The 24,314-nt window shown below is 34.3% G+C and overlaps 1 protein-coding gene across 2 annotated transcripts in view; it reads left to right on the top strand.

Moving 5' to 3' along the window:
• Positions 1 to 23,170, top strand: part of LOC130052120 (glycerol kinase-like) — a 57,378-nt gene extending 34,208 nt beyond the window's left edge. For both annotated transcript variants that reach the window (XM_056156221.1, XM_056156222.1), the window contains 15 exons: positions 380 to 486; positions 918 to 995; positions 2,219 to 2,298; positions 4,274 to 4,411; positions 6,356 to 6,465; positions 13,628 to 13,730; positions 13,854 to 13,921; positions 16,564 to 16,606; positions 16,892 to 16,972; positions 18,673 to 18,751; positions 18,858 to 18,954; positions 21,240 to 21,324; positions 21,434 to 21,554; positions 22,490 to 22,648; positions 22,852 to 23,170. In XM_056156221.1, the coding sequence (XP_056012196.1) occupies positions 380 to 486; positions 918 to 995; positions 2,219 to 2,298; positions 4,274 to 4,411; positions 6,356 to 6,465; positions 13,628 to 13,730; positions 13,854 to 13,921; positions 16,564 to 16,606; positions 16,892 to 16,972; positions 18,673 to 18,751; positions 18,858 to 18,954; positions 21,240 to 21,324; positions 21,434 to 21,554; positions 22,490 to 22,648; positions 22,852 to 22,919 (1,417 nt within the window). In that variant the 3' untranslated portion in view covers positions 22,920 to 23,170. The remainder of the gene's footprint in view (positions 1 to 379; positions 487 to 917; positions 996 to 2,218; positions 2,299 to 4,273; positions 4,412 to 6,355; positions 6,466 to 13,627; positions 13,731 to 13,853; positions 13,922 to 16,563; positions 16,607 to 16,891; positions 16,973 to 18,672; positions 18,752 to 18,857; positions 18,955 to 21,239; positions 21,325 to 21,433; positions 21,555 to 22,489; positions 22,649 to 22,851) is intronic.
• The last annotated feature ends 1,144 nt before the right edge of the window (positions 23,171 to 24,314 follow it).

The raw sequence follows: 24,314 nt of genomic DNA, 5'->3' as shown, positions 1-24,314 counted from the left end.
CCAATACCAACGTAAATATTATACTTACTGAGAACAGTTGTCGCCATCTTTAAACAGGAAATTCTCATTGCGCATGCGCATTTAACGCAATGGAGCTAAGTGTGTAAACTGTTCTTTTGGACTCGTGGTTTTGTGTGACAAAATTCACGTACACACCGGAAACCGACACATATGACTATTTTATATTTTTTTAATCGAGTGTGATGAGAGTTAACGTTTCCGAACGAAATACTTCCCACTACACGGGTGCATGAATGTAGTAGGATAAAAGGTGTGTGTTCATACTCATGTAGCGTGATTCAGGCGCTTACAAACGCACACACACATACACACACAATTGCATTTTCTAAATGTCGTTCAAAGCCATCTTTTATTCTAGATGGACAGAGATGGACCCTCTTTATATCATGGACACAGTTTGGAAAAGCATCGCCGCTACTGTTCAACAGCTGAAGGACAAGAATATTGACGTACAACAGATAAAATGTACTTTGCCTCAATTATCATAGAAGTAAAACTACTATCGTTTTATAGAACTACAGAGACAATAATATCTAAAATATAATTCTAAAATATAAAAAAAAAAAAGATTTTTCATCGCATGGTATGTATAGTAGAGAGTGTTAATATATTCTTTCAACTGGCACATTTTCACAGGGGAAATAAAAACTTTTAGTTTCATTTATAAGTTTATAGGGATGTAGGTAGGGGAGGGTTAGCTTCTCTCTCTCTCTCTCTCTCTCTCTCTCTCTCTCTCTCTCTCTCTCTCTCTCTCTCCTGATCTGGGAACTACCAATCAGATTATTGCTTGTTGCACATTAACAATGTTGATTCCCTATCTCTGTATTTCTATAAATCACCAATCAGATAGTTGTGTTTTGTGCATTCTAAATATTGAAGTGTACATTCTTCTATAGGTCTGGGAATCACCAATCAGATGTTGACTTTAATACCATGGAGCAGCAAAACGGGCAAACCCTTCTACAATGCTATAGGTATGGATTTCTTTTACAATGCTATAGGTATATATATCTTTTACAATGCTATAGGTATGGATTTCTTTTACAATGCTATAGGTATATATTTCTTACAATGCTATAGGTATATATTTATTTTACAATGCTATAGCTATGTATTTCTTTTACAATGCTATAGGTGTGTATATCTTTTACACTGCTATAGGTGTGTATATCTTTTACACTGCTATAGGTATATATTTCTTTTACAATGCTATAGGTATATATTTATTTTACAATGCTATAGCTATGTATTTCTTTTACAATGCTATAGGTATATATTTCTTTTACAATGCTATAGGTATGGATTTCTTTTACAATGCTATAGGTATATATTTCTTTGACAATGTTATCGATATGTATTTCTTTTACAATGCTATAGGTATATATATCTTTTACAATGCTATAGGTATGTATTTCTTTTACAATGCTATAGCTATGTATATCTTTTACAATGCTATAGGTATGTATTTCGCCGGATACTTATTAGGGACATATACTACTCTCTCTGTCTACATAGACTATGTTTTGATGAAAGTGAAGACAACGAACAGAACAGTGACATATCTCATAATTCCCATAGGGAATGCAAAATTAGGAGTACAGCACGCAGGAACCTTAGAATTAGGTGCTAAGGAGGAGTAAGTTGACCTGCTGTTAGCCGTATATCTAGATAAGGTTAACGGAGTAATCTGTAGTCAAAATCAGTATGTAAAGAGCAGCCTAACAATGTTGTTGAAAAGTGAAAATGACGAACAGTGTTTAATCTTATAAATCTTATAAAGAATACAAAATTAAGAGTGAGTTTTTCATCAGTCTTCCAATTCAGTTTCCTACCCCCCACCCCATCTTTAGACATGTTGGATTCCTTGCAGCAGACGGTGATAAACACTTAACAAACAAAATTTGTGATCAAATCAACAAAACGCTTAATTCGTTAAGACGAACCCTTTAAGAATGTAATTATTTTTTTCATCATTTAGTTTATCAAATTCCACATCATTAGCAGTTCACACATGTTTGTGTTTACAATCATTAGAAATTCTTGAAATTGTAATGCATACGAATCCTGGTTTGTAATTTTACATATTTAAAGGAAAGCACTTCCGTTTTCTGTATTTTTTGTCTCGATGAAAAAAATACTTTATTCCTAGGCTCTCAGTTTCTATAATGTACAATGTTGGTGTTGGGGTTTTTTTCAGAATGGTGCGACATTCGAACACACGCCGATAATGAAAAAGAACTTGACAAAGTGCCAGAAAGAAATATAGATCATTTCCGAGTGAGTTATCATTATAAATAGTAAAAAAAAAATCCTTATACATCCTTCAAATATTTTATTTTAAATTTTGAAATATCATTATATTGTAATGACTTTGAATATAATCTAACGTCACACCATAAAACCAGCCAATCATGTACAAATGATAGCTGTCATTTTGGTGTTGAATTTTGTTGTTGTTAAATTGTTATTTACGATTTCTATGAGAGAAAAACTTGGTTTTAATCTAATTATTGCCTGTGGTAAATATCCATACAGAATTATCATAATAGTACATTTTTACAACAAAGTGAAATGTTCAGAAGTAGAGCTAATACTGCTTTAAGATTGTTGTGTACCAGATACATTATAACCGTCATTACCCAGCTCATATAAACTCCTTCGTTTGGAATGGTGCATGGAATACAAGTCATGTGATACTTTGGGGTACCGGTTATGGTGTTGCTTTGGAGAATTCGACCAAGTGTGGGGTGATTTCATACATTTAGACAATCATAATGCCATCAGTGCAAGTCATCATCTAGTTATGCTCTATAAACAACAGATCTAAAGAGGTCATGACGATGTTTAATCCATAAACTGTACTTTTAGCTGTATGAAGTAGCAAGCGTCATGTGATCTCCAACTATCATATTTAACAGGCTTTCTAATCAGAGGAATTGCTTATCTCACATATGTAGACAAATCAAGATAAGAAACAGTGAGAGACTCATGAATCCTTTTAAAATACAAAATTAAAAGAAGGGCAAACACAAACCCCTTGCTATACAAAGGGATCAGGTGTCTAGGAGAAGTAAACATCCCTTGTTGACCGGTCAGAACCGCCATGACTCCTATATATTGATCAGGTAAACGAAGTGATCTGTAGTTAAAATCATTTGGTAAAGAACGGTCTAATAATTGGAATGAAACACGCCAGACAGCCAGGGCCGTAAATTAACCTTCAATTTGGAGGAGGCAGGAAATTAGGCGGGGGTCTGGGGTGAGCACATTTTGTGCACACTGAACACGTTTCGTGCAAAATCCTTGATTCTAGGGCCTTCTAAGATGTTACTTGACTAACTCATTCTAAAAGAAAGATTTGGAATGCTTTTTAAGGGAGGTATCATGTTCTTAGTTATTGGAAACAACATAAATTCTAATGAACTTTAAATTTTAAATTTTTTTGGCTCAAAAGTTGGAGGAGGCAGCTGCCTCCTCCACCTCCATGTAATTTACGGCCCTGACAGCATTTCACCTAATGATAGTTTGTATTAGCAAAGTAAATCATTATAACGACCATAGAATATTTTATAGCAATGGACTCTAGTCATTATATTTCTAACGGCATTATTTAAAGCACTGTAATATAAAGAAACATATGTACGTATCATAATTCATATAATTATTTAGTTATATTATGTTTTCTACAATACTTCTTTCTTACAAAGACACAATTTGTTTTCGAGTGACGTCAATTTCAAGTGTTTACCTCCAGAATATGAAACTATTTTATCTCATTACGCTGAATGTCTAAATTCAAAGTCTGTTTGTCATTCAGTTCAAACTCTTCCCTTTCGTTTCTCTTAATCAAAGAGGTTTTCATGATAATCATTAATATCTTAATTGTTCGTTTTGTACTCAGACAATTTTGTTATTTCTTCATCGTCTACACATGAAAATATTTTACTTCTGTAAAAATCGATGTCGTTTCTGGGTTTCAATCAACCTTGCCCGGACACAAAGCTTTTTTTATTATTAAGGACTGACATGTTGAGAAACCTACGGCGAACTATCTGCGCAATAATTACACGCATTTGACATTTTCGTCGAGCTGCCCGTTTCCAAATATGTTGCTTATACTAAGAGTAGCACAATAAATTGGTGAGTCTGGACAAATCAGACTTCAGTATTCAACAATAAAGTGTAATAAATACCAATGTAATTAATTTAGCACAATTCAAAGTTGGCAAATATTAGAGGTTTTGTTTTGTAGAAAACCACTGGAATACCTTTAAGTTCGTTATTTTGTTACACAAAAGTTCCATGGATCCTTAAGAACGTTCCTGGCGTAATGGAAGCTATAAAAGATGGAACCTGTATGCTTGGTACAGTCAACACCTGGATTGTATGGGTATGAAAGATATACCGTATAGCGTGTATTAGGTTTTGTGAAGGATAAAAAGTGAATTACAATTTAGACTATTGAATTAAGAAAACTAAAAGAAAACCCAATGCATTCTTGTCAAGAAAAAAGGACGTTTTTGCCACTTATAAGATGTAAAGAATAAAAATTTGTTCTTCACAAAACGAACATTCAGTAAAATTAGGATATGTATCTAGAAGTATTCAAGCAATCAGAATCATTATTGCAAAAATTGTAACATCATTATCGTGTATCAGTTTGGCAAATCTTTTCAAAATGTAGAGGAAAATTGTCATTTTCCCCAGGTTTTTTTTTTTTTTTTTTTACTATGGACACTTATCAACACACTGTCTGTATATCTATATATACATGTATTTGTCTGTCGAGTGGACCGTTAATGGATGATCCGTGTTAAGGATTATAATCCCCGTAACACGTAAACGATCGCTTCTCTGGTTTCTAAAGAGAGTAGACTTACTGGGAATCACCAGGAAAAATCTCAATCCCTTCAAAACTGATCATATTTCATTTAGTCAACCGCCATAAAACGGCGTTAGACAGCTATTCATCTATCGTTGTTCCGATTGTCAAATCTGTTGACTTCATTTAGGTTGATAGGATTTTCTGGATTACCACATTAAGGTTTACTGAATCATCATGCTTTGAAATTGTGATGTCACAATGCTGATATATATATACTTAATAATTGATTTATTTTCTCGAGGACCATTATATGTGATGTGATAAGAAGCTAGTATATGTACAGGAATTGATAATCATGATATTGAATGTGAAGATTGTGAAAAATAAATCACAAATCAGAATATTGAATTCAACATCACATGACTTGTGTTTAATTATGTTAACAACAACCCCCTACCCAGTATTTGTGTCTACAAACAGTTCTAAAAATTGAAATTTTAATATTTCAGTGGTACCAATGGCAAGGTACATGTCTGTGTCTGATATAAAAAGAGTGGTGACCCGTCCCCCCCCCTCTTCTCATTCATTGAAAGTAGCTGCCTTGAAACTGTAAAGATGTGATGATGTGTTCACGAGTATTCTTTCATCCTTCACGAATCAAATTTTGAAGGGAGATCACTCCAAACAATTAATTTTCAACGCGATCCATCGTCGAGCTATGTTTCGTAAAATCCGTGTTTATTATGAAAGTCAGAGTCCGAACATTCTGTCCAATTTCACACAGTCAATATTTCTTCAAAATCTGCACTCTTGCATTTTACCGTCAAGTAGACCTAGTCTTTAAAATTTCCTGTCACGTCTTTGTTCACTTTTTATTCCGTTTTCTCGAGCGAGACATGTTTGGCGCAAACACTAACAAATCTGACGTCACACAAAGGGCTACTCCAATCCAAAACTTCAAAATTTCCGTTACAGTTGACGAGGTCCTCGACAGGGATCTGATTGATAGACACACATTTGATTCGGTTATGATTCCGCCATATTGCCGACTATAAGATCTACCGGCCGGACATAGTGAGATGGACGGCAATCACGTGGCTTAATTAAACCAATGAAAAGGCGACATTTTAGTCCAAGGGAATCTTTTGCCAGGTTGGCAAAAGAACAACAATTTACTACTTTATTATTCATTAATGCCACACATATTTAATTAGATGATTAGGTATTGTACAGTTCCTTACTTTTTGTGTTCTCTCCTGCAACTTAGTACCGTGCTATCCATTCTATGAATGTAGAGAAATTATAGTGGCAAACTGAAATTTGGAGCTAAAAAGTACTTTCTTCTTTGATGCAAACGTCTAAAATTTTAATGAAAACAACAACTTCATGAAAGAAATTGAAGGTGTTTGATAACAATGATTTTTTTTTTTTTTTTTTTTTGGAAATGACATTGAAAATGAATTCATGGCAAACGTGAGAATTACATACATTGGAATTGATTGATTTTAGAATCTGACTGGTGGTGTAGATGGGGGGCTGTATGTGACAGACGTTACTAATGGTCAAATCACAGGCTTGTTTAACCTTGAAACATGTACCTGGGACCCAGAAATTTGCAGGTACGAATATATTTTTTTATATTTAGAGTGGTTCGCACCTGAGATTTGGAGTAACGTCAATTTTTTGGGGGGAAGTGTATTTTTGATTTCTACATTGAAGAGAATTAGAGAATTAAGGTGCGCTTGTTATTAAGATACAATGTTCTAAACAAGACCTTTTTGCATTTAATATTTATTCGATTAAACTTTATTTGCAACACAAATCAATCATTACATAAAATAGATACAAAATCATGTCTTGTAACACTACATATTTTTTTTTAAGTTTAATACAGTAATGGAAATAAATAATTACCATTTTGCACTTGATATACGAAAAAATTCATGATGTGAAATTTGAGGGTTTAAAAGAACATATTAGGAGTAATGTCAATTTCTAAAATTTCACATAATTTTCAAGGTCTTGTCTTAACATTTAAAATGGAAGTAAAAAAAAGTGAGGGTTAGAGACCAATTTTTTTTTATAGGAGAAAAAATACTGAATTTTCATACAAAATTTCAAGTAAATTAATTTAACTGTTTTTAAGAATCGGTGTTCTGTTTCGAAAAATATATCAACTAAATTAATCTTAATTAACTAGTTACAAGTCTCAACTACTTGTGTCATAATTTATAAAACTAAAATACACGTATACGAACATAAAAATAGAAGATATGTTGGATGAAACAGCAACTGTAATATCAGCAGATTTAGAACTTTGTGATTAATCAATCCTTTCGCCATAACATATAGTCCCTACAAAACCCTTTCAAAGAATCATTTTATCAACTGGATAGGGTTCAAAACTAGATGTGTAATATATTTGCATAAATGGGATCAGTATTCAACCAGTAAATCCTTAGTTGTAGCATCCTGCGCAGTTGTCTCATCAAAAACCCAGGAGCCAAGATCTTTAAAAGCCGTGTTATACATATATATATATATATATATATATATATATATATATATATATATATAATCATTCCGTCCAGGTGGAATGAATAATATGAATGATTACACACGCATGAATCTAGGATAAATCCTTAGTTTAATCAGTTTCTACAACCTAATCGCTAATATTCACCCGATAAGATATCTTTTTTTGTATGATTAATATAAATACAATTCGTTTCCCTCGTTTCAAGGCTCTGACCTTGAATTCCTTAATTTAGCCATAATGAGGACTCCCAAAATTGCTATCATTGTTTGACCTTCAAAACTTCCAAATTATGCTAAAGCATTATTGGAAATCATTATAATTATGAATTTATATATTAACTCTCTCTCTCTCTCTCTCTCTCTCTCTCTCTCTCTCTCTCTCTCATTCTGGTCTCGAGATTGCGGCTTTAATTCGTTTTTAAAAAAGTGGTAATATGAAAAAAATGTATTGACCTTGAAAACTAGTATATCATCAATACATCATCTTTAAACTTCTAAACCATGATAAAACATTATACTAAATATACATAAGTACGGATTCACATAGTAGCTCTTTATGTTTTGATATTAGAATTTCAAGATTGCGGCTTTATTTGTTTGACCTTAAAAAACATATTAGCTTGAAAACTATTATAGCATCTTTCCCTTAGACTTCTCTCCCACTCACCTTTGGGTTGTTGATTTTATTGCGAGATTTATTTGTTTATTAATTGGCTTTGTTGATTTTGTAGTTTAATTGTGTTCTTGAAGCAATCATCATTTTTCGTTGTTGGCACTGTTTACCATATCCGAATCCACAATGGTACGGACTACCAAATGGTTTTTAATCTTAGGTGGCAGGGGACAGTTTCTTTGGTTTTGAAACATGTGGATAGGGGGTATACACCAAAGTCAGATTATGACAGACTAATGAAAAATCATATTTCCCTTTGATGTCAATACTTGTATTTCATATTAGTGTAGTTAATAAATTATGACCCTAAATTACATGTAATCTATAAATACTGGTGCTGGTGCACAAAACATGCTCTGAGCAGGTTCCCCTTTTTTGCTTTGATTTTCCCTCATTTGGGCTAATCCGCACCACCCCCACACCATCACAGTACTAAACATGGGGATTTAGACACTGTGCACAATCAAGAACCCTATCTGCCCTTCTCAAAAATCTACCTCTCATATGGGGCCATCCACCTTCCCTTACATCTACAGACCTTTTGCTAGACCCTGCATGTTTTCACCGGAATTTCTTCAGCAACTGACCACGTGTCTTAGTTTCGTATTTGCACCCATCTATATGCTAGGAATCATGGTTACACCTACATGTTGTATATCAACATTTTTACTAAGCACTCAGTTACATTTGACATGCATCCTAAAATTATTGTATACATTTTTACACATGTAATATCACTTCAAATACGGGGTAATTCCATTTTTTGAAAAAGTTGACCGGGCCTATAGTGCGAAACTGTCCCCTGCTACCCACTCACTCCAAATCATTATCTCCCCACTATTTTATTTCCCATTCACATTGTTTTAGAGGTTTTCCCTCTAAATTTGGTTGATTTCTATAATTTTGAAAAATAATTCTATTTTCATCCTGACCCGACCATAGTACAAACTCACTACACCATCGTCCGTAAACAGGCTTAGGTGGCAGGGGACAGTTTCTTTGGTTCGGAAACATGTGGGTAGGGGATATACATTGTACATCAAAATCAGATTACGACAGACTAATGAAAAATCATATTTTCCTTTTATGTCAATGCTTGTAGTTCATATTGGTGTAGTTAATAAATTATGACCCTACATGTAATCTACATATACTGGTAATCTATACATATTGGTGGTGGTGCACAAAACAAGCTCTGAGCAGGTGTCCCTTTTTGCTTTGATTTTCTCTCATTTGGGCTAATCCGCACCACCATACACCATCACAGTACCAAGCATGGGGATTTAGACACTGCACAATCACGAACCATATCTGCCCTTCTTAAAACTCTACCTTTCATATGGTACCATCCACCATCCCTCTCGGCTACAGACCTTTTGCTGGACCATGCATATTTTAACTGGAATTTCTTCAGCAACTGCCACTTGTTTTAGTTTCGTATTTGCACCCATCTATATGCTAGGAATCATGGTGAACCATGTTGTATATCAACATCTTATTAAGCACTCAGCTACATTTAACATGTATCCTGAAATTATTGTATACATTTTTACACATGTAATATAACTTCAAATATGGGGTATTTCTATTTTAAAAACAAGTGTTAAACTGTCCCCTGCTACTACGAAACCTCAGTTCAGTATAACAGTGTATCATTCTTGTTAACAATGTAGATTATTAATGTTTGTCGTTTTTTCGTGGTGTGCGATATTTGTTTATGTGATTAATAGAATCCTTCATTAGTACGAGTCTGAGATAGGGAAATTCCACCGAGGGGACAAGATTCGCAGTCTTGGACGAGGCTTTGCCGAGTCCTAGACAGCGAATCTTGTTCCAGAGGTGGAATTTCCCTATCCCACACGAGTAAATAATGAAGGATTGTTTTTCTCACATTTTAACTACAGTTTAGTGCGTAAAATTAGGAGCTTTCAGAAAATTTTAGATTATCAAAATCCTCATTTGAACTTCGACGCAAAAACTAATTAGATAGGCAGAAAGAGCATACCCGAAAATGGTTTACACTGTAAGTGTAAACTAAAAAACCCAAGGTTATCCACCAGAAAACTATACTACATTAACATTTAAAGATAACAATGCAAAATATTTGTACTTCACTGTGTAACGTAAATCTTCACCGTGTAACATAAATCATAGAAAATATATGACGTCACAATCAAATGACGCCGCAGCAGTGTGAGACAGAAAAATCTCACATGGCTGTCTCACATGGGTAAAGTCGATCTCACACTGGTGATAATGTGAGAAATATGTCTCTTAATAAAGACGCGAGTTGCGTCGAAAATTTGAGTTTTAAAGAATCAACAGTGTTGTGTTACAGTAGACTGTATAAATGTAGCAAAGAAAGAGAGAACAATATGTGTTTCAGAAACATGTATGTCTCACGTGGTGCAAAATTGAAAAGGTTTATACACATGTATCTTTTAATTGACAGTAGTACCAAAATAATTCTAGATATTGAGCGGACAATATCTTTATTATATAGCTATTAAATAGTCTATTATAAAATCTGCGTACAATCTAGAGAATGTTAGCGTTCAATATCACCAGAATTTATTGAACGCTAACTTTGCATTGCGTAAATCCAATATCCACCCAGAGATGTCGTTCCTTGCTCTCACTTACAAGGAACGATAACTCTGGGTAGAGATTGTGCGTAAATCGTGTGCGCCCGAAACATTCTGAGTATGAGCGTTCAATATTGACCTTACCGTAAGGTGTCAGAGGACAGTTTTTTTGGTTTTTCAACATGTGGGAAGTGGGTATACATCTAAGTCAGGTTATGACAGGTTAATGAAAAATCATACAACCCTGTTTTCTCAATATTTGTATTTCAAATTAGTGTAGTTATTAAATTAGGGCCCTAAATTAAATGTCATCCATACATGCAGGTGTTGCTGCACAAAACATGCCCTGAGCAGGTGCCCCCTTCTTGCTCTGATTTTCTGTCATTTGGGCTAAATCCGCACCACCCCCACACCACCACAGTACCAAGCGAGGGGATATAGACGCTGTGCACAATCAAGAACCCTGTCTGACCTTCTTGAAAATCTACCTGTTATATGGGGCCATCCACCTTCCCTCTGAGCTACCTACCTTTTCCTGGACCCTCTAGGTTTTAGTCTGAATTTCTTCAGCTGCTGACCACGTGTCTTAGTTTCGCATTTGCACCCATCTATATACTAGGCATCATGGTGACACCTACATGTTGCATATCATTTTTTTCACTAAGCACTCAGCTACACTTGAAATGTATCCTAAAATTATTCTACACATTTTTACACATGTAATATCACTTCAAATATGGGGTATCTCCATTTTTTAAGAAACTTGAACGGGCCTATAGTGCGAAACTGTCCCCTGCTACCTAACGACGTAAACAAACCAAAATGGCAGACGACGGTCCTACGAATCTGACAGAACCGGTATTTGATATTTATTTAAACAAAATGTTTTACTGTACATAAATTATGATGTCCTCATTCACAAAATCAGTTTGCTTCATGCATTAATGACAGGTTTAATATTGAACAGTTAAGAAATGCAATCTGATTATTGCACATTTTCACCTTACATATAGATGCCAATATTGATGAATTCTCGTCTATTTTGGAGTATTTTGAGTGAAAAGGGATATAATTTAACAACTAAAAACTTTAGCTATATAATAAAAGGGTTATTGAACTTATATTGGTGAATATTGACACTCGTTGGCTGTCAAAATGCACGAGCTTGCGACTTCATTTTGACAGCCAACTCGTGCCAATATTTACCAATATAAGTTCAATAACCCTATAATATCCAGAGTGGATTGATCCCTGACCTTTCACCAAGTGACCTCAAAATCAATTTGGGTAATCCACTCTGTAAGATGTACTAGTGTACCAAGTTAAGTGTCAATCAAGCAAATTATTCTTTAGATATTGGAGATTATATTTTACTATATCCAGTTTGACCTTTGATCATGAAAGGTGAAGATAAAGAACAAGTGATCAATCTCATAACTTCCATAAGCAATGTAAAATAGAGAGTTGGGCAAATACGGACCCCTGGATATATAAGAGGTGTGTGAACCCAAATTCAATATGGTTCATCTACTCCTTACGATGTACTAGTGTACATGTACCAAGTTTGATGTCCGTCAAAGAAAGGGTTCTAGCAAATAGTATCTTACTATGTCCAGAGAAGATTGACCTTTGCTGACCATATGACCTCAAAATCAATAAGGGTCTTTTTCAAAGGGGGACAAAAATCTTAGGAACAATCCGGTATCGAGTTCAGGACTCTTGCCTTACTAGCTAGGTAAGCTAATCACCGAGCTACCCAAATCAGTATAAGATTGCTACAGTATAGAATTTAAAACTATTTCGGGAATCATACAAGAACTCTTCATTTCGAAAAGATGGGAAAAAATTATTTCAGAGAAAATGTTAGGAAACTTTGCGTACATGTATGTCCTTAAATTTAATCGCCTAGCTGGGTAGCTCAGTCTGTTAACGTGTCTTTTGCTGATCTATAGATCTCGATTTAAGTCCAGCGTGTTTTTTTTAAAAGATTACTTTCTACTAAAAATCCATTTTTTGGGGGACTAAATATAAGTACATTTGAAAGTTTTCATTTTCAAAATTTTATTGTACATCTCTTCAACTTTTATTTGATTTCACTGATGTGGTATTTCTCCTTAAATTGAGCATATCCAAGAAACTAGATTTCCGTTAACAAGGTGTTCCTAGTCACATGTATATACCAAGCGATGCACTACCGTAATTGAGGTGTTGATGTGTTTTTTAATTGTCAATACACGACAGGCGTGTAGTAATTGAGATAACGGCACGGTGATATCCGAAAATTGGAAGTGCTCGGCGAGAACGACAAATAAAAATTACCTAATGACAAGTACTAGAGTACTGATTTTATATTCAGTACTCGGACCTTCCTCGAGTAACCAAGTACTCGTCGTAACCCATTTCGCGCTGGGCACACTCTGCTAGGAGATTGGGAGATTATACAAATGGATGTCTGCACTATCACCTGAACTTTCACAAATTTGGACCTATGCAAGGCGTCTTTATCATGCTGACACTATTTTTAAGGTGATATCAGATAAATACTGTAGTCCCGGTAGCTAGCCGAAGGATAAGTCACTACATAGGCTCCGGCATCAACAATAGAACCCGGGAACTTGTGGTTGAGAGGCGAACTCGCTAGGCTACCTCAACATTTACATGTATTAACCTCCGGGTTGCGAAGCAAGCATGTTAAGAGTTCGGCTTTCGCTACCAGTTTACTGTGATAATAATCACAATACATCACATGTTTAATTTTCACTAATTTAAAATAAAGTGTATAATCTGCATAAATTCAATTTCAATTTCCCCGAATAACGTCACTTCCGTTATACATGTAACACCCAATTTGTTTCTGTACGAATATTTCATATTTCGGTATGATTGGCAAGAACTGTATCATTGTGATACTTGACGATAAATTACATACAATTTCAGCTTTGTGCAGCATATCTAACTAAGAAAGTTGTTGTATTTTCATTGCAGGTATTTTGGAATTCCTCACAATGTATTTGCTGAGGTTAGGAGTACCTCTGAAATCTATGGCTATATAAAATCTGGACCTCTGGCTGGGATTCCCATATCAGGGGTAATTATATACACTTATTTGCCATTGCACGTACATTATGCGTTTAAGAATTATACCTTATATCGACAAATTGTAATTATATAAGGACAACAAATCTTTACGAAGTATACAATTTGTTTAAAGATGTTAGGAGACCAAATGGCAGGAACAGTGGGTCAGTTATGTTTTACAGCAGGTCAATCGAAATGCACGTGAGTATTTGCAATATATTTTAATCAGTCAGTGACTAGAATGTCGTTCTTTCATTTAGAAAAAATCGCCACATCATTTTGGGCTATATATGAAAAGGTGAAGATAATGAACTGTGATCAACCTCATAACTCCAATCAGGAATGTAATATTAAGAGTTGGGTAAACATAGACACCTGGACATACCAGAGGTTGGATCAGTTGTCAAGGAGGAGTAAACATCCTCTGTAGACCGGTTGCATCCGTCCTGTGTCTATATCTTGATTAGGTAAACGGAGTCATCCGTAGTCAAAATTAGTGCGTAAAGAGCGGTCTAGCAATTGGTATGACACACGTCCGACAACACCTGACCCAATGTCTCGTTGTATTGACAAACTAGACCGTTATAATGCCCATAGAAGTGCTGAAATGCTGAATTCACTAAAGAAAATGCACCACGTCACTTTGGGCTATTACATATAAAAAAAACAAAAAAACAACCATAATCCCACCTCTGCTTTGTCCAGAGGTCTGCGTTTGCCCTTCTCTTAATTCTTTATTCATTATAGGTTTATGAAATTGATCAATGTTCTAATAAGCATTTTCAGCTGGAACCATTACATTTTCCTCATGTAACCTATGTAATATTTTCATCCTTTTGGTTTATTAAACACGGAACGATAGAAGGAGATTAAATTTACGATTAGTTAGGGTACTGATCACAAAATTCGCAAATATTTACATCACTCAAATATTTTCACGTTTACAGTAAACGAACAACAGTTGATTAATGAATTTCATTCTTACGATATGTGATACAGTGGAAAACCGCATTGCATTAAATTTAAAGTGATGATTGCTTTCGACGGATTCCAGTTTCAAAAGTTTTATACGACCTTTAAAATCTTGTAAATATTGGTGAAACTTTAGGATTCTTGGAAATCCTTTTTTTTTTTTTTTTTTTTTTTTCGTTTTCCAAGGAAGAAAGATTTTTATAAGGGTTAATACGATTGCGGGTACTCCGACAGGAAATGATAGACAATTATTCTTATTTTGGAGGTCAGTGCGATAATTTTTTAACCTAAAAAGTTCAGTTTTTTGTTGCGTTTCCTGTGTTTTCACGTATAAGCAACTTATGTGGGTCTCCCAAGTCTGTACATTGGACAAAGGACAAGTATAGTCAGGAATACAAAAGATAAAACTTTATTAATCAAGTCGAGCATGTTGATAAAATTAACGTGGAACAAAGTTTCAAGGGATATATCCCGGCGTTGATCCCTTTCCTAGTTTTCTGGGATATATTTACTTTCCCATTTATGGGAGTTAATAAGTAACTATATCGCAGCTTCTCCCATAGTAAAATCATGGGATATCATTAGTATAAAAGATGTAAACTTTTGTTTCTAATATGCTAGAGCTCCCATACACTTAAGTATTAATAAAGTATATAAACTTTGCCATCAGATGTCCATCAGTTCCCAAATAAGAATCAGTTAATGATCAAAGACAAAAATATTTACCCAACGGTACTATTGGTCACTCCCATTCATCGTTTTGGTGGGAAGTTGCTATTTTGTCAAGTTGTTACCTTCATCTAATCGACTGTGGAACTGAATAATGGATAATGACCGACGAACAGCTGTAGCTGCGTATTTATTGACGTCGGGCTCGATTGTCATGACGTTGCGTCATATGTAAACACCCGCCATATTTGACTGTTGAAGTGTTTGAAGCAGTTGGAATACAATCGCGTGTAAGGGAGCGCTAAACGTGTTTTACAGAAGTTGTATGATGGAATTCACTGCTAGAAATCCTCGTGAAATAGATGTATCTATTAAACCATGGTTAGCAATATAAATCATCATAATATGAGCCGACTGATACATAGAGGAAATTCTGGATTTCGAGAGGCACTCTCCCGAGTTATAATGGTAAATATAAAAATGCATTTGCATTGTGTAATTGAAGTGAATTACTCATGGTGTTCATGACTGGGAGTACCTCATCAAACATTTACTTTCTTTAGATATTAGGGTATTCTCCGGGATGTGTGCTACTACATTCGTAACATTTCATCAAATCAAATCCATGAGCAGCAAGGGATTATAACATGCTTATTTTCACTAGGATTAACATAGTAAATGCGGAGTTTCTGGCATGCTCCTTATAATCGATAAAAACAAAAATCAAAGTCACTGTTTATGGGATCATTGATTTTGTGACGCTCATACCGATTTAAGATGATGTTAATCTCTACGTATTTTTAATGTTTATCTATTTACACATTACATACATTGTGTTGATTATACGCAATGCACAAATTTAATAATGTGCTCACTGAATGCGCACAGTTGCATTGAATGTCGATTTTAGAAAAAAAAACTAAATGGTAATACTCAACATTAATTTAATTGTGATTTCTTGAATATATCACTCTTCATAATAATACATGTACATTTCCTAGAACTCTCCCTGTATAAAATAGCTCTGTTAGCTGCTTTCCTCAATGTTGTTGTTGGGTTGGCATTGTGACTTCCATGCTATTGTTGACTGGGGAATTGTTTTCTCAGCAAATTGTGTTTCAGGGTAAACATTAAGAAAATACCAACCCAAGTTTCTTTTTTTTCTCTTTTTTTATTTACCGAATTTTCTCTTTTATTTGAAGATACGGAACAGCAGGCAGCTTAAATATAAACACGGGAACCAAGGTTACATATAATAATTTTGATTTGCTAATTTTTTTAATTTCATGTCTTTAAATTACAATGTAAGATGCCATAAATTTCGAGTTTTAATAGTTTTGTTTTAAATGTACATATATTTCATAATATATATGATATAATTCAATACTTAGAAATAACTTTCTTAATGTCAATCATTTCTGGTATATTTTTCATTTATTCATTAATGCATTAAATGCTGATATAATGTAAAATGATGATATGCTACCAGTTTTTCTTACAATAGACAGAATTATAGTCTGAACTTTTTAGGCTGTGTACTCTACCTGTGGAATGATGACGTCACCACTTTTTCAACTCGGAAAATCAGCTCCTATTATGTATAACCTTTGGGTAAGTAACTTTAAACTGTAGTGAAATTGTACATAATTTAAATTAAGGGAACAGTACTTTCCGACATTTGTCGGGATGTCATTTACATAAAAGCATTGATTAATGTTGCTATCAAACGTTCAAACATTGCTAAATATATCTTCAGTTTGGTTTCATGATTTACATGTACAACTGAATAGCACTTCTATATATTTACATTTGCCAATACACTTCCTTATATATCAATACTAATGAAATTGACATCCAATTTATTGTAACATGAAGTTGGTCACGTGATCAGTCTTTTCTGGCGAATGAATACAATCACCGCTTCAAAAGTCAGTCCCTGTACTTTCACCTGACGTCTTGCTTATGCAATGCAATGGGAGATTTAGACACACACACCCCCCCCCCCCCTTTGCCACAAATTTAAATAATAGAAATATTTTGAGTAAATTTCCACATTGGCACCCACAATTGCTGAGAATTTTGACTGATACTTGACTTTCACACACATCCCTTTCGTAGACCCTGCATCCACCACTTCAATGACATCATAACAGAAACTATCGCAGCAGGATATTTGTACAGAGTTTATTTTGTAAACAAACAAGAATTTTATCAATTTCTAAAACAGAAACATTAAACATACCGTTCTGTTGTTTCATTTTAAACAGTTTTAAATACCGTCTGCAACTCTGCCTAAACTGTAACTTCTGGATGGCGAATTTATAAAACAAAGTATATGATATTGGAAGCAAAAAAATGTAGGCAGGGTTATAAGCCTACTTACTTTATGATGATAAGTTAACCTTTTGTTTCCTGGCAACTGCCATTACGGCTATGACTCGGCGTGGTCATAAGCGAGGCTGGTTTCGAGGCTCGAAAAATTATATTTATGCCAGGGTACCGATGGGAGTCTTCATTAAAATCCTACAACAAAAATCTCTCAAGTGAACAAAAACTATGTCAGTTTGTTTTTATTTTCTCTTACACACACTGAATGTAAATAAAAGAATTGTCCTACCTGCACTTCGTCTAAATATGTCCTACTGTCTCGAAGGGTCTCCTGCATGGCCAGAACCGCGAGTCCTAACGATGCTGTTATTTCTTTCCAAACACCTGACTAAGAGCTTAACGTTAACATGACCCATCATTTCCTCCATCAATTCTCTCACATCCTTTGAATTTCTGTCGAAATCTGTGTTCAACAATAGCGTTTTCAACTCAGTAGGCTACACTATGTAGTTTACCCCGCTCTTCTTGTCTTCATTTCCGTTAACTTTACACTCTAAATTACCTTTATTTTACACCTGTTTCGTCTTTTTTAAATCTTCTTAATTAAATACATGTATCTATATCTTATATTCTCTTTGATATTGTACCTAATTTTTTATTCATCAAAACTCTAACGAAATGTATTTTGTGTTCTACGATCGTTATTTCAGTCATCTGCTACATAATCATGGAAGCTCGGTAAGAACACAAATCAAAATAGAAAATATAAATATCAGAAAAAGATATCATTTTTGAGTGTTATTTGGATATGACATGAAGTTGGTACGTGATCAAATCTACTATTCGGGCGTTATAGGATTTGATCACGTGACCAACTTCATGTCATATCCCAATAACATTCAAAAATGATATCTCATTTCTTAAATAAGGTTTGAAACGTGTCATATTGTCCTTGATAACTGGTGACATGCATTGTCTTGTAGGGAGTCGTTGAAGGTTGTGGACAGCTAATGCGATGGTTAAGAGACAATCTACAAATCGTCAAATCTGTTGAAGAAATAGGTATCAAATATATGACTACTTTCATTCTAAAGCTAATTTGGTTACATTTGATAATGTGAATTAAGATATTTATTATATGTACTTTCTAATCTTTTGTATTTTGTAGAAACGCTAGCGGCCTCGGTAGACTCATCACACGATTGTTTCTTTGTTCCCGCTTTTGGAGGACTACTGAGCCCATACTGGGAGGATGACGCCCGAGGGTAATCGATTGTTCTCTTTAAACATGTCATTCATATATATATATATATATATATATATATATATATATATATATATATATATATCCAAATTGTGTTTTTAAAAAATCACAGTTTCCGGTATAAAATATTATAAGAAACGCAAGCGCTTTCATTTTATAATCCTCAGGCGTTACTATTTTAAAATGTAATGCCTGAGGATTATAAAATGAAAGCGTTTTCGTTATAAATTTAACTTGTGTACTGTTTATTCTATTTCTTTTAATATATATATATATATATATATATATATATATATATATATATATATATATGAAAGAAGCTAAATATGCAAATAAGTACTTAACTTAAACTACAATATATGTATGTATTTATTTATGTATGTATTTCTGTATCTATGTATGTGTACGTGTTAGAAAATAGCGTTTATCTCGTTACAGCTGTAGATAATTAAACATTCCCACCAGAGTAACACATAGCAAAATTTTTAATTGATCAAAATAAACTGTGAGCGTTTCCAGCATTTTGCAGCTTTTCAAACAACTCAAATGTGCTGTTAGCACGTGCAACATTAATTCATTCCAATTCAATTGAAATACGCTTAATTTAATTATATCTAATTGGCAAGAACAGGATGTCAACATAAGTTTCGAAACTAACCATTTGTGAAAATTAGGTTTTCGTGATGAAATTCTTTGGTTTCTGGTGATATCTTTTTGAAAGAGTCAACGGATATGTAACAATTCTATCTTACCCCTCCCTCTTCTGAAAATATGCAAAGCGCCATGCAACTCCATGATATGAATTTTGATTTAACAATTGGAAAAAAATGTGTAATGCGTACAAGAATAGCAAATCGAATCTACAAGTTTCATAACCAGCAGCAATATGTATGTCAGTCTGTGAAAGTGATGTTATAATACCACACGATAACCTTCTTATTTATGTCAGTCTGTTAAAGTGATGTAATAATACCACATGATAACCTTCTTATTTATGTCAGTCTGTTAAAGTGATGTAATAATACCACATGATAACCTTCTTATTTATGTCAGTCTGTTAAAGTGATGTAATAATACCACATGATAATCTTCTTATTTATGTCAGTCTGTTAAAGTGATGTAATAATACCACATGATAACCTTCTTATTTATGTCAGCCTATTAAAGTGATGTAATAATACTACATCATAACCTTCTTACCACTCGAGCATACTAACACGTTTGAAAAGAGTTTTCCCAGTCTCTTGTTAATTTGTACAAGCGTTTTTCTCATCTAAATCGAAATAACTATTTGTAATATTACGTTTATGTGATGAAAGTCAGTAGACAGTTGTGTTGCAGACGGTAATGTTGGTGTGATGTTTTCCAAAAAAAAAAAGTGATGGCGGTCGCTTTTTGACTTAATTATGTTTTTACGGAATTATTTAACTGAGATGGTATCACAATTAATGAATTTCAATGGTTTTACAGCAGTATCTTAACCAGAACAGCCAAACGAAACAATTGAAGTATATTCAAATGTAGGTCTAATAAATGCTGTGTACAATTTTGTTAGATGTTTCTACAATTTTAAGATTTTTAAAAGCCCATATTCTATAAAACTATTCATATTGGATTCTATGCAAGGTGAAGATAACGAACAGTGATCAATCTCATAACTCCTATAAGCAGTACAGAATTGAGAGTTGGGCAAACACGGACCCCTGGACACACCAGAGGTGTATCAGAGGTATCTCAGATGTATTCAGTAAATTATCACACAAAGCAGTCTTAAGCATTAAACAATGATACACTAGTTTTTAACAAAATTTAATTGATCAAAATAAACTGTGAGCGTTTCCAGCATTTTGCAGCTTTTCAAACAACTCAAATGTGCTGTTAGCAATGTGAGTTCGCAGAGTAGTTCCAGTTTCACCGATATAATGTTTTCCACAGCCAGCACATGTTATAACATAAATTAAATTTTTGGTGGAGCACGTCATATCTGAATTAAATTCCTTCCCTTAAGTATTCATTCGTTTATGACGTCGTTATGTACGTGAAATGTTAGGACGCCTTTATGACGTCAGACCATTTCAAAACTATTCTAAAATGTAACGCCTGAGGATTATAAAATGAAAGCGCTTGCGTTAAATTTTTAACTTTGTATACTGTTTATTCTATTTCTTTTAATATTTTATACCGGACACTGTGATTTTTTTTTTAAAACACAATTTGGATATATATATATATATATATATATATATATGTGTGTGTGTGTGTGTGTGTGTGTGTGTGTTCTTTCAGAACAATAGTAGGAATGACCGGATACACAAGGAGGGAACACATTTGTAGGGCGGCTCTAGAATCGGCTTGTTTCATGGTTAAGGGCGTAAGTTTTGTATACATTATATACATATTTGTTCTAAATGAATAGATTTAAGAAAAATATAACTAATACATGTACATGAGAAGTTAAATATTATGAAATATATCTCAAGCTTCTGGACGGTGTTGAGAAGGATACAGGATATCCGATATCTGAGTTGAGAGTTGATGGCGGGATGACTGTAGACAGCTTGATGATGCAAATTCAAGCCAATTTTGTCAACGAAACAGTAGGTAAGATACCACTTGACTTGAAACGCAATCTAATTAAAATCAGACTTCTTAGATCCGCACCGTAAAATCTTCGTAAGAAGATCTGACATAAACCGATTAGGGGTCATGTTCATGCGAACTTTATATTTGCCAATCAGCACGTCGTCTATGAAATCATTGTTGTTCACAATTCAAGAAAAATGGTTGTGACTGTTTGGTTTGAAAGAAAACACATCGCAGCTAGATGTGACGTCACAATGCACCGTTAACGTCGACTGGCGTTATATTCCTCGCGTTAAGTAAGTAAACCAACTTGGAAAACTATGCAAATCGTACCCATCCCTATCCATAAATAAATCGCAATTCGCAGTTATTATAGGGATTGTGAGCGTATCTTAGGATCTGATTTTAATTAGATTGCTTGAAACGGTATGTATGATATTTATCTACTTATAAAAATATGCGAGATATGAATAAAATCTATCCTGAACAGTAGGAAAGATATCAGTCTACTTGAAATAATATGTAAGATATCAGTTTACGTTAGAAAAAAGACTGCGCACAAGGAAATTGTTGGAGAATAGCTCTCGATGTCAAGATATCTTGTGGGACAAAGGACGATGTTTTTTATTTTCCAAAACAGAATGGTGTTATTGTTTAACAGTTACGACAACGAGACATTAATTTATATTCTACAACGGTAATGTTCGTAACATATGAAAGGCACATCTACTTTGTATGAGACGCACAACCATTGTAAATGACGTCAAGGTTTAAAATTTTCAATACACTCCTTCACGCAACAACGATATTGTGACATCGAGAAGTGTATTGGAAATTTTACTTCGGCTGCCTAAGGTAGAATTTCTATTCTGCGCCGTTCAGTGTTTATATTAAAATTAACGGTAACTGTGTTCTTGATGATTGTCCGTATTTTAAATGTCAGTCTGTTTTAGTTCGACCGTCTGTGATTGTGTCAGCTTCATTCGGGGCTGCTCTTATGGCGGGAGCGGCTGATGGCATCAACGTTTTCCCCGTGTCCCCTGATAAGTTGAAGCTTAATGTATCATTTCCACTTCGTGAAACCATTTTCAAACCGGCAATGGATGCTCATGGTAAATTCAACAGATCTTTTGGGTTTTCGTTTTGTCTTTTGCATTCCACTAATTTCATGTAAACCAAAAAGTAATGTTTATTGATAATATAAAACAAATGATTAACATTATGGAACAAGTTATGAGTCAATTTGATGAAAATGATAAAAAATGTCATAGAAATGTTGTTTCAACAAGAAATATAGTAGGTTTGGGTTTTTCAGAACGTGAGCGACTTTTCAAACGATGGGAGAAAGCAATAGAGAAGGCGAGACATTGGGCTTCAGACTAATGGGATGCATCAGGAGATTTTTATTATTTAAAACGCTTGCTGCCAAATTAAATCTGCTGCATCCATGAACAAAATTAAATACTTATTGCATACAACTCGTACACTGGAAAAACCTATTCTGTCAATTCATCAGGGTTTATTAGAGATATTTGAGTCATCTGTCGAGCCAGTACGCAATAATGTTGCCAGATCAAAGCTGCTGCACCCATGAAAAATTAAATGGTTGTTTCATTCAACTCATACACAGAAAAGGCCTAGTTTTAATTCATATTAGTGTTTTAGAGATATTTCAGGTATCAGTACGCAATGTTCAAGTTGTTCAATATCCTTTATTTTTTGTTGAACTCTTTCACCTACGTTTAGCGATACACACAACATGCCTGTATACCTGTATAGAAATACATGTTTACAGGCATAAATGTTAATCTCGACATTGAAATGTTGCCTAAACGCGGGTCGCCACTTAATTTGCGACACAAACATTCGTTAATTTTGATTTAGAGAGTATTGGAGGAAGAAATGAACAAGTGAAGATAACGAACGACGTAGAATCTGGTGTTTAGAATGGAGAAACATCCCCTGTTGACCGTTTACACCTGTCGTGACCTCTAAATCATGACTAAGTAAACTTACAGGGTTGTGGACAACCACTCGCCAATACGAGTACAATTTTATTTGGCCGATTAGATATTAAAAATCACCACCCACATGGGGGGCCGGACTGAATTTTCTTCCGGAACATTTTCCTTTTTTATGTACTTTCCTTTTCGATAAAACGTTATACTAAACAGAATTACTCGTGTCGTATGCAGATGCTAAGCACAGGTTACGTCAAACATATATGTGACATAGAATAGCCGAGCATAGACAACATGACGATTTATCGAAAGGTTTCAAAACCCCAAAAGAAAAATACTAACAGAGACCATGAATTCCATGAATATATAAACAAACGACCGATATAGTTTTTGCAGGAAAGGCTTGTTAATCAGCTATTATCTGTGGGACACGGCAAGCGGAATGTTTGTCACTAAAACAAACGAACACAATTCTTGTTAATTAGTCTTTACTGGTAATTGACGTATATGTTGACGTAAGGTTACAGTGAATCAGATGAGACATCGTGTATACTTTGTTTTGTTTCAATGATGACTACAATTACGCCTTTGTGTCGATCATATTCACGTCACACCCAAACATAATACATTGTCATTGCACCCCTATGGAAAAGCAGTGCCTGGTGTCTAATCTAGTGATATTTCCGTTGTTTATCAAAACGGGTATTTAAAGATGGGTTGTTAGTATCATTGTATGTATCGTCATCTACACAAGCGTTCAAGGGAATAAGAAACGCTTCTCCACTACAGAAGAGTTGCTATCTCTGAACTTGTGTTT

Source organism: Ostrea edulis, chromosome 2 (assembly GCF_947568905.1).
Source record: "Ostrea edulis chromosome 2, xbOstEdul1.1, whole genome shotgun sequence".
Classification (NCBI taxonomy): Eukaryota; Metazoa; Mollusca; class Bivalvia; order Ostreida; family Ostreidae; genus Ostrea; species Ostrea edulis.
This window is presented reverse-complemented; position numbering and strand designations above follow the sequence as displayed.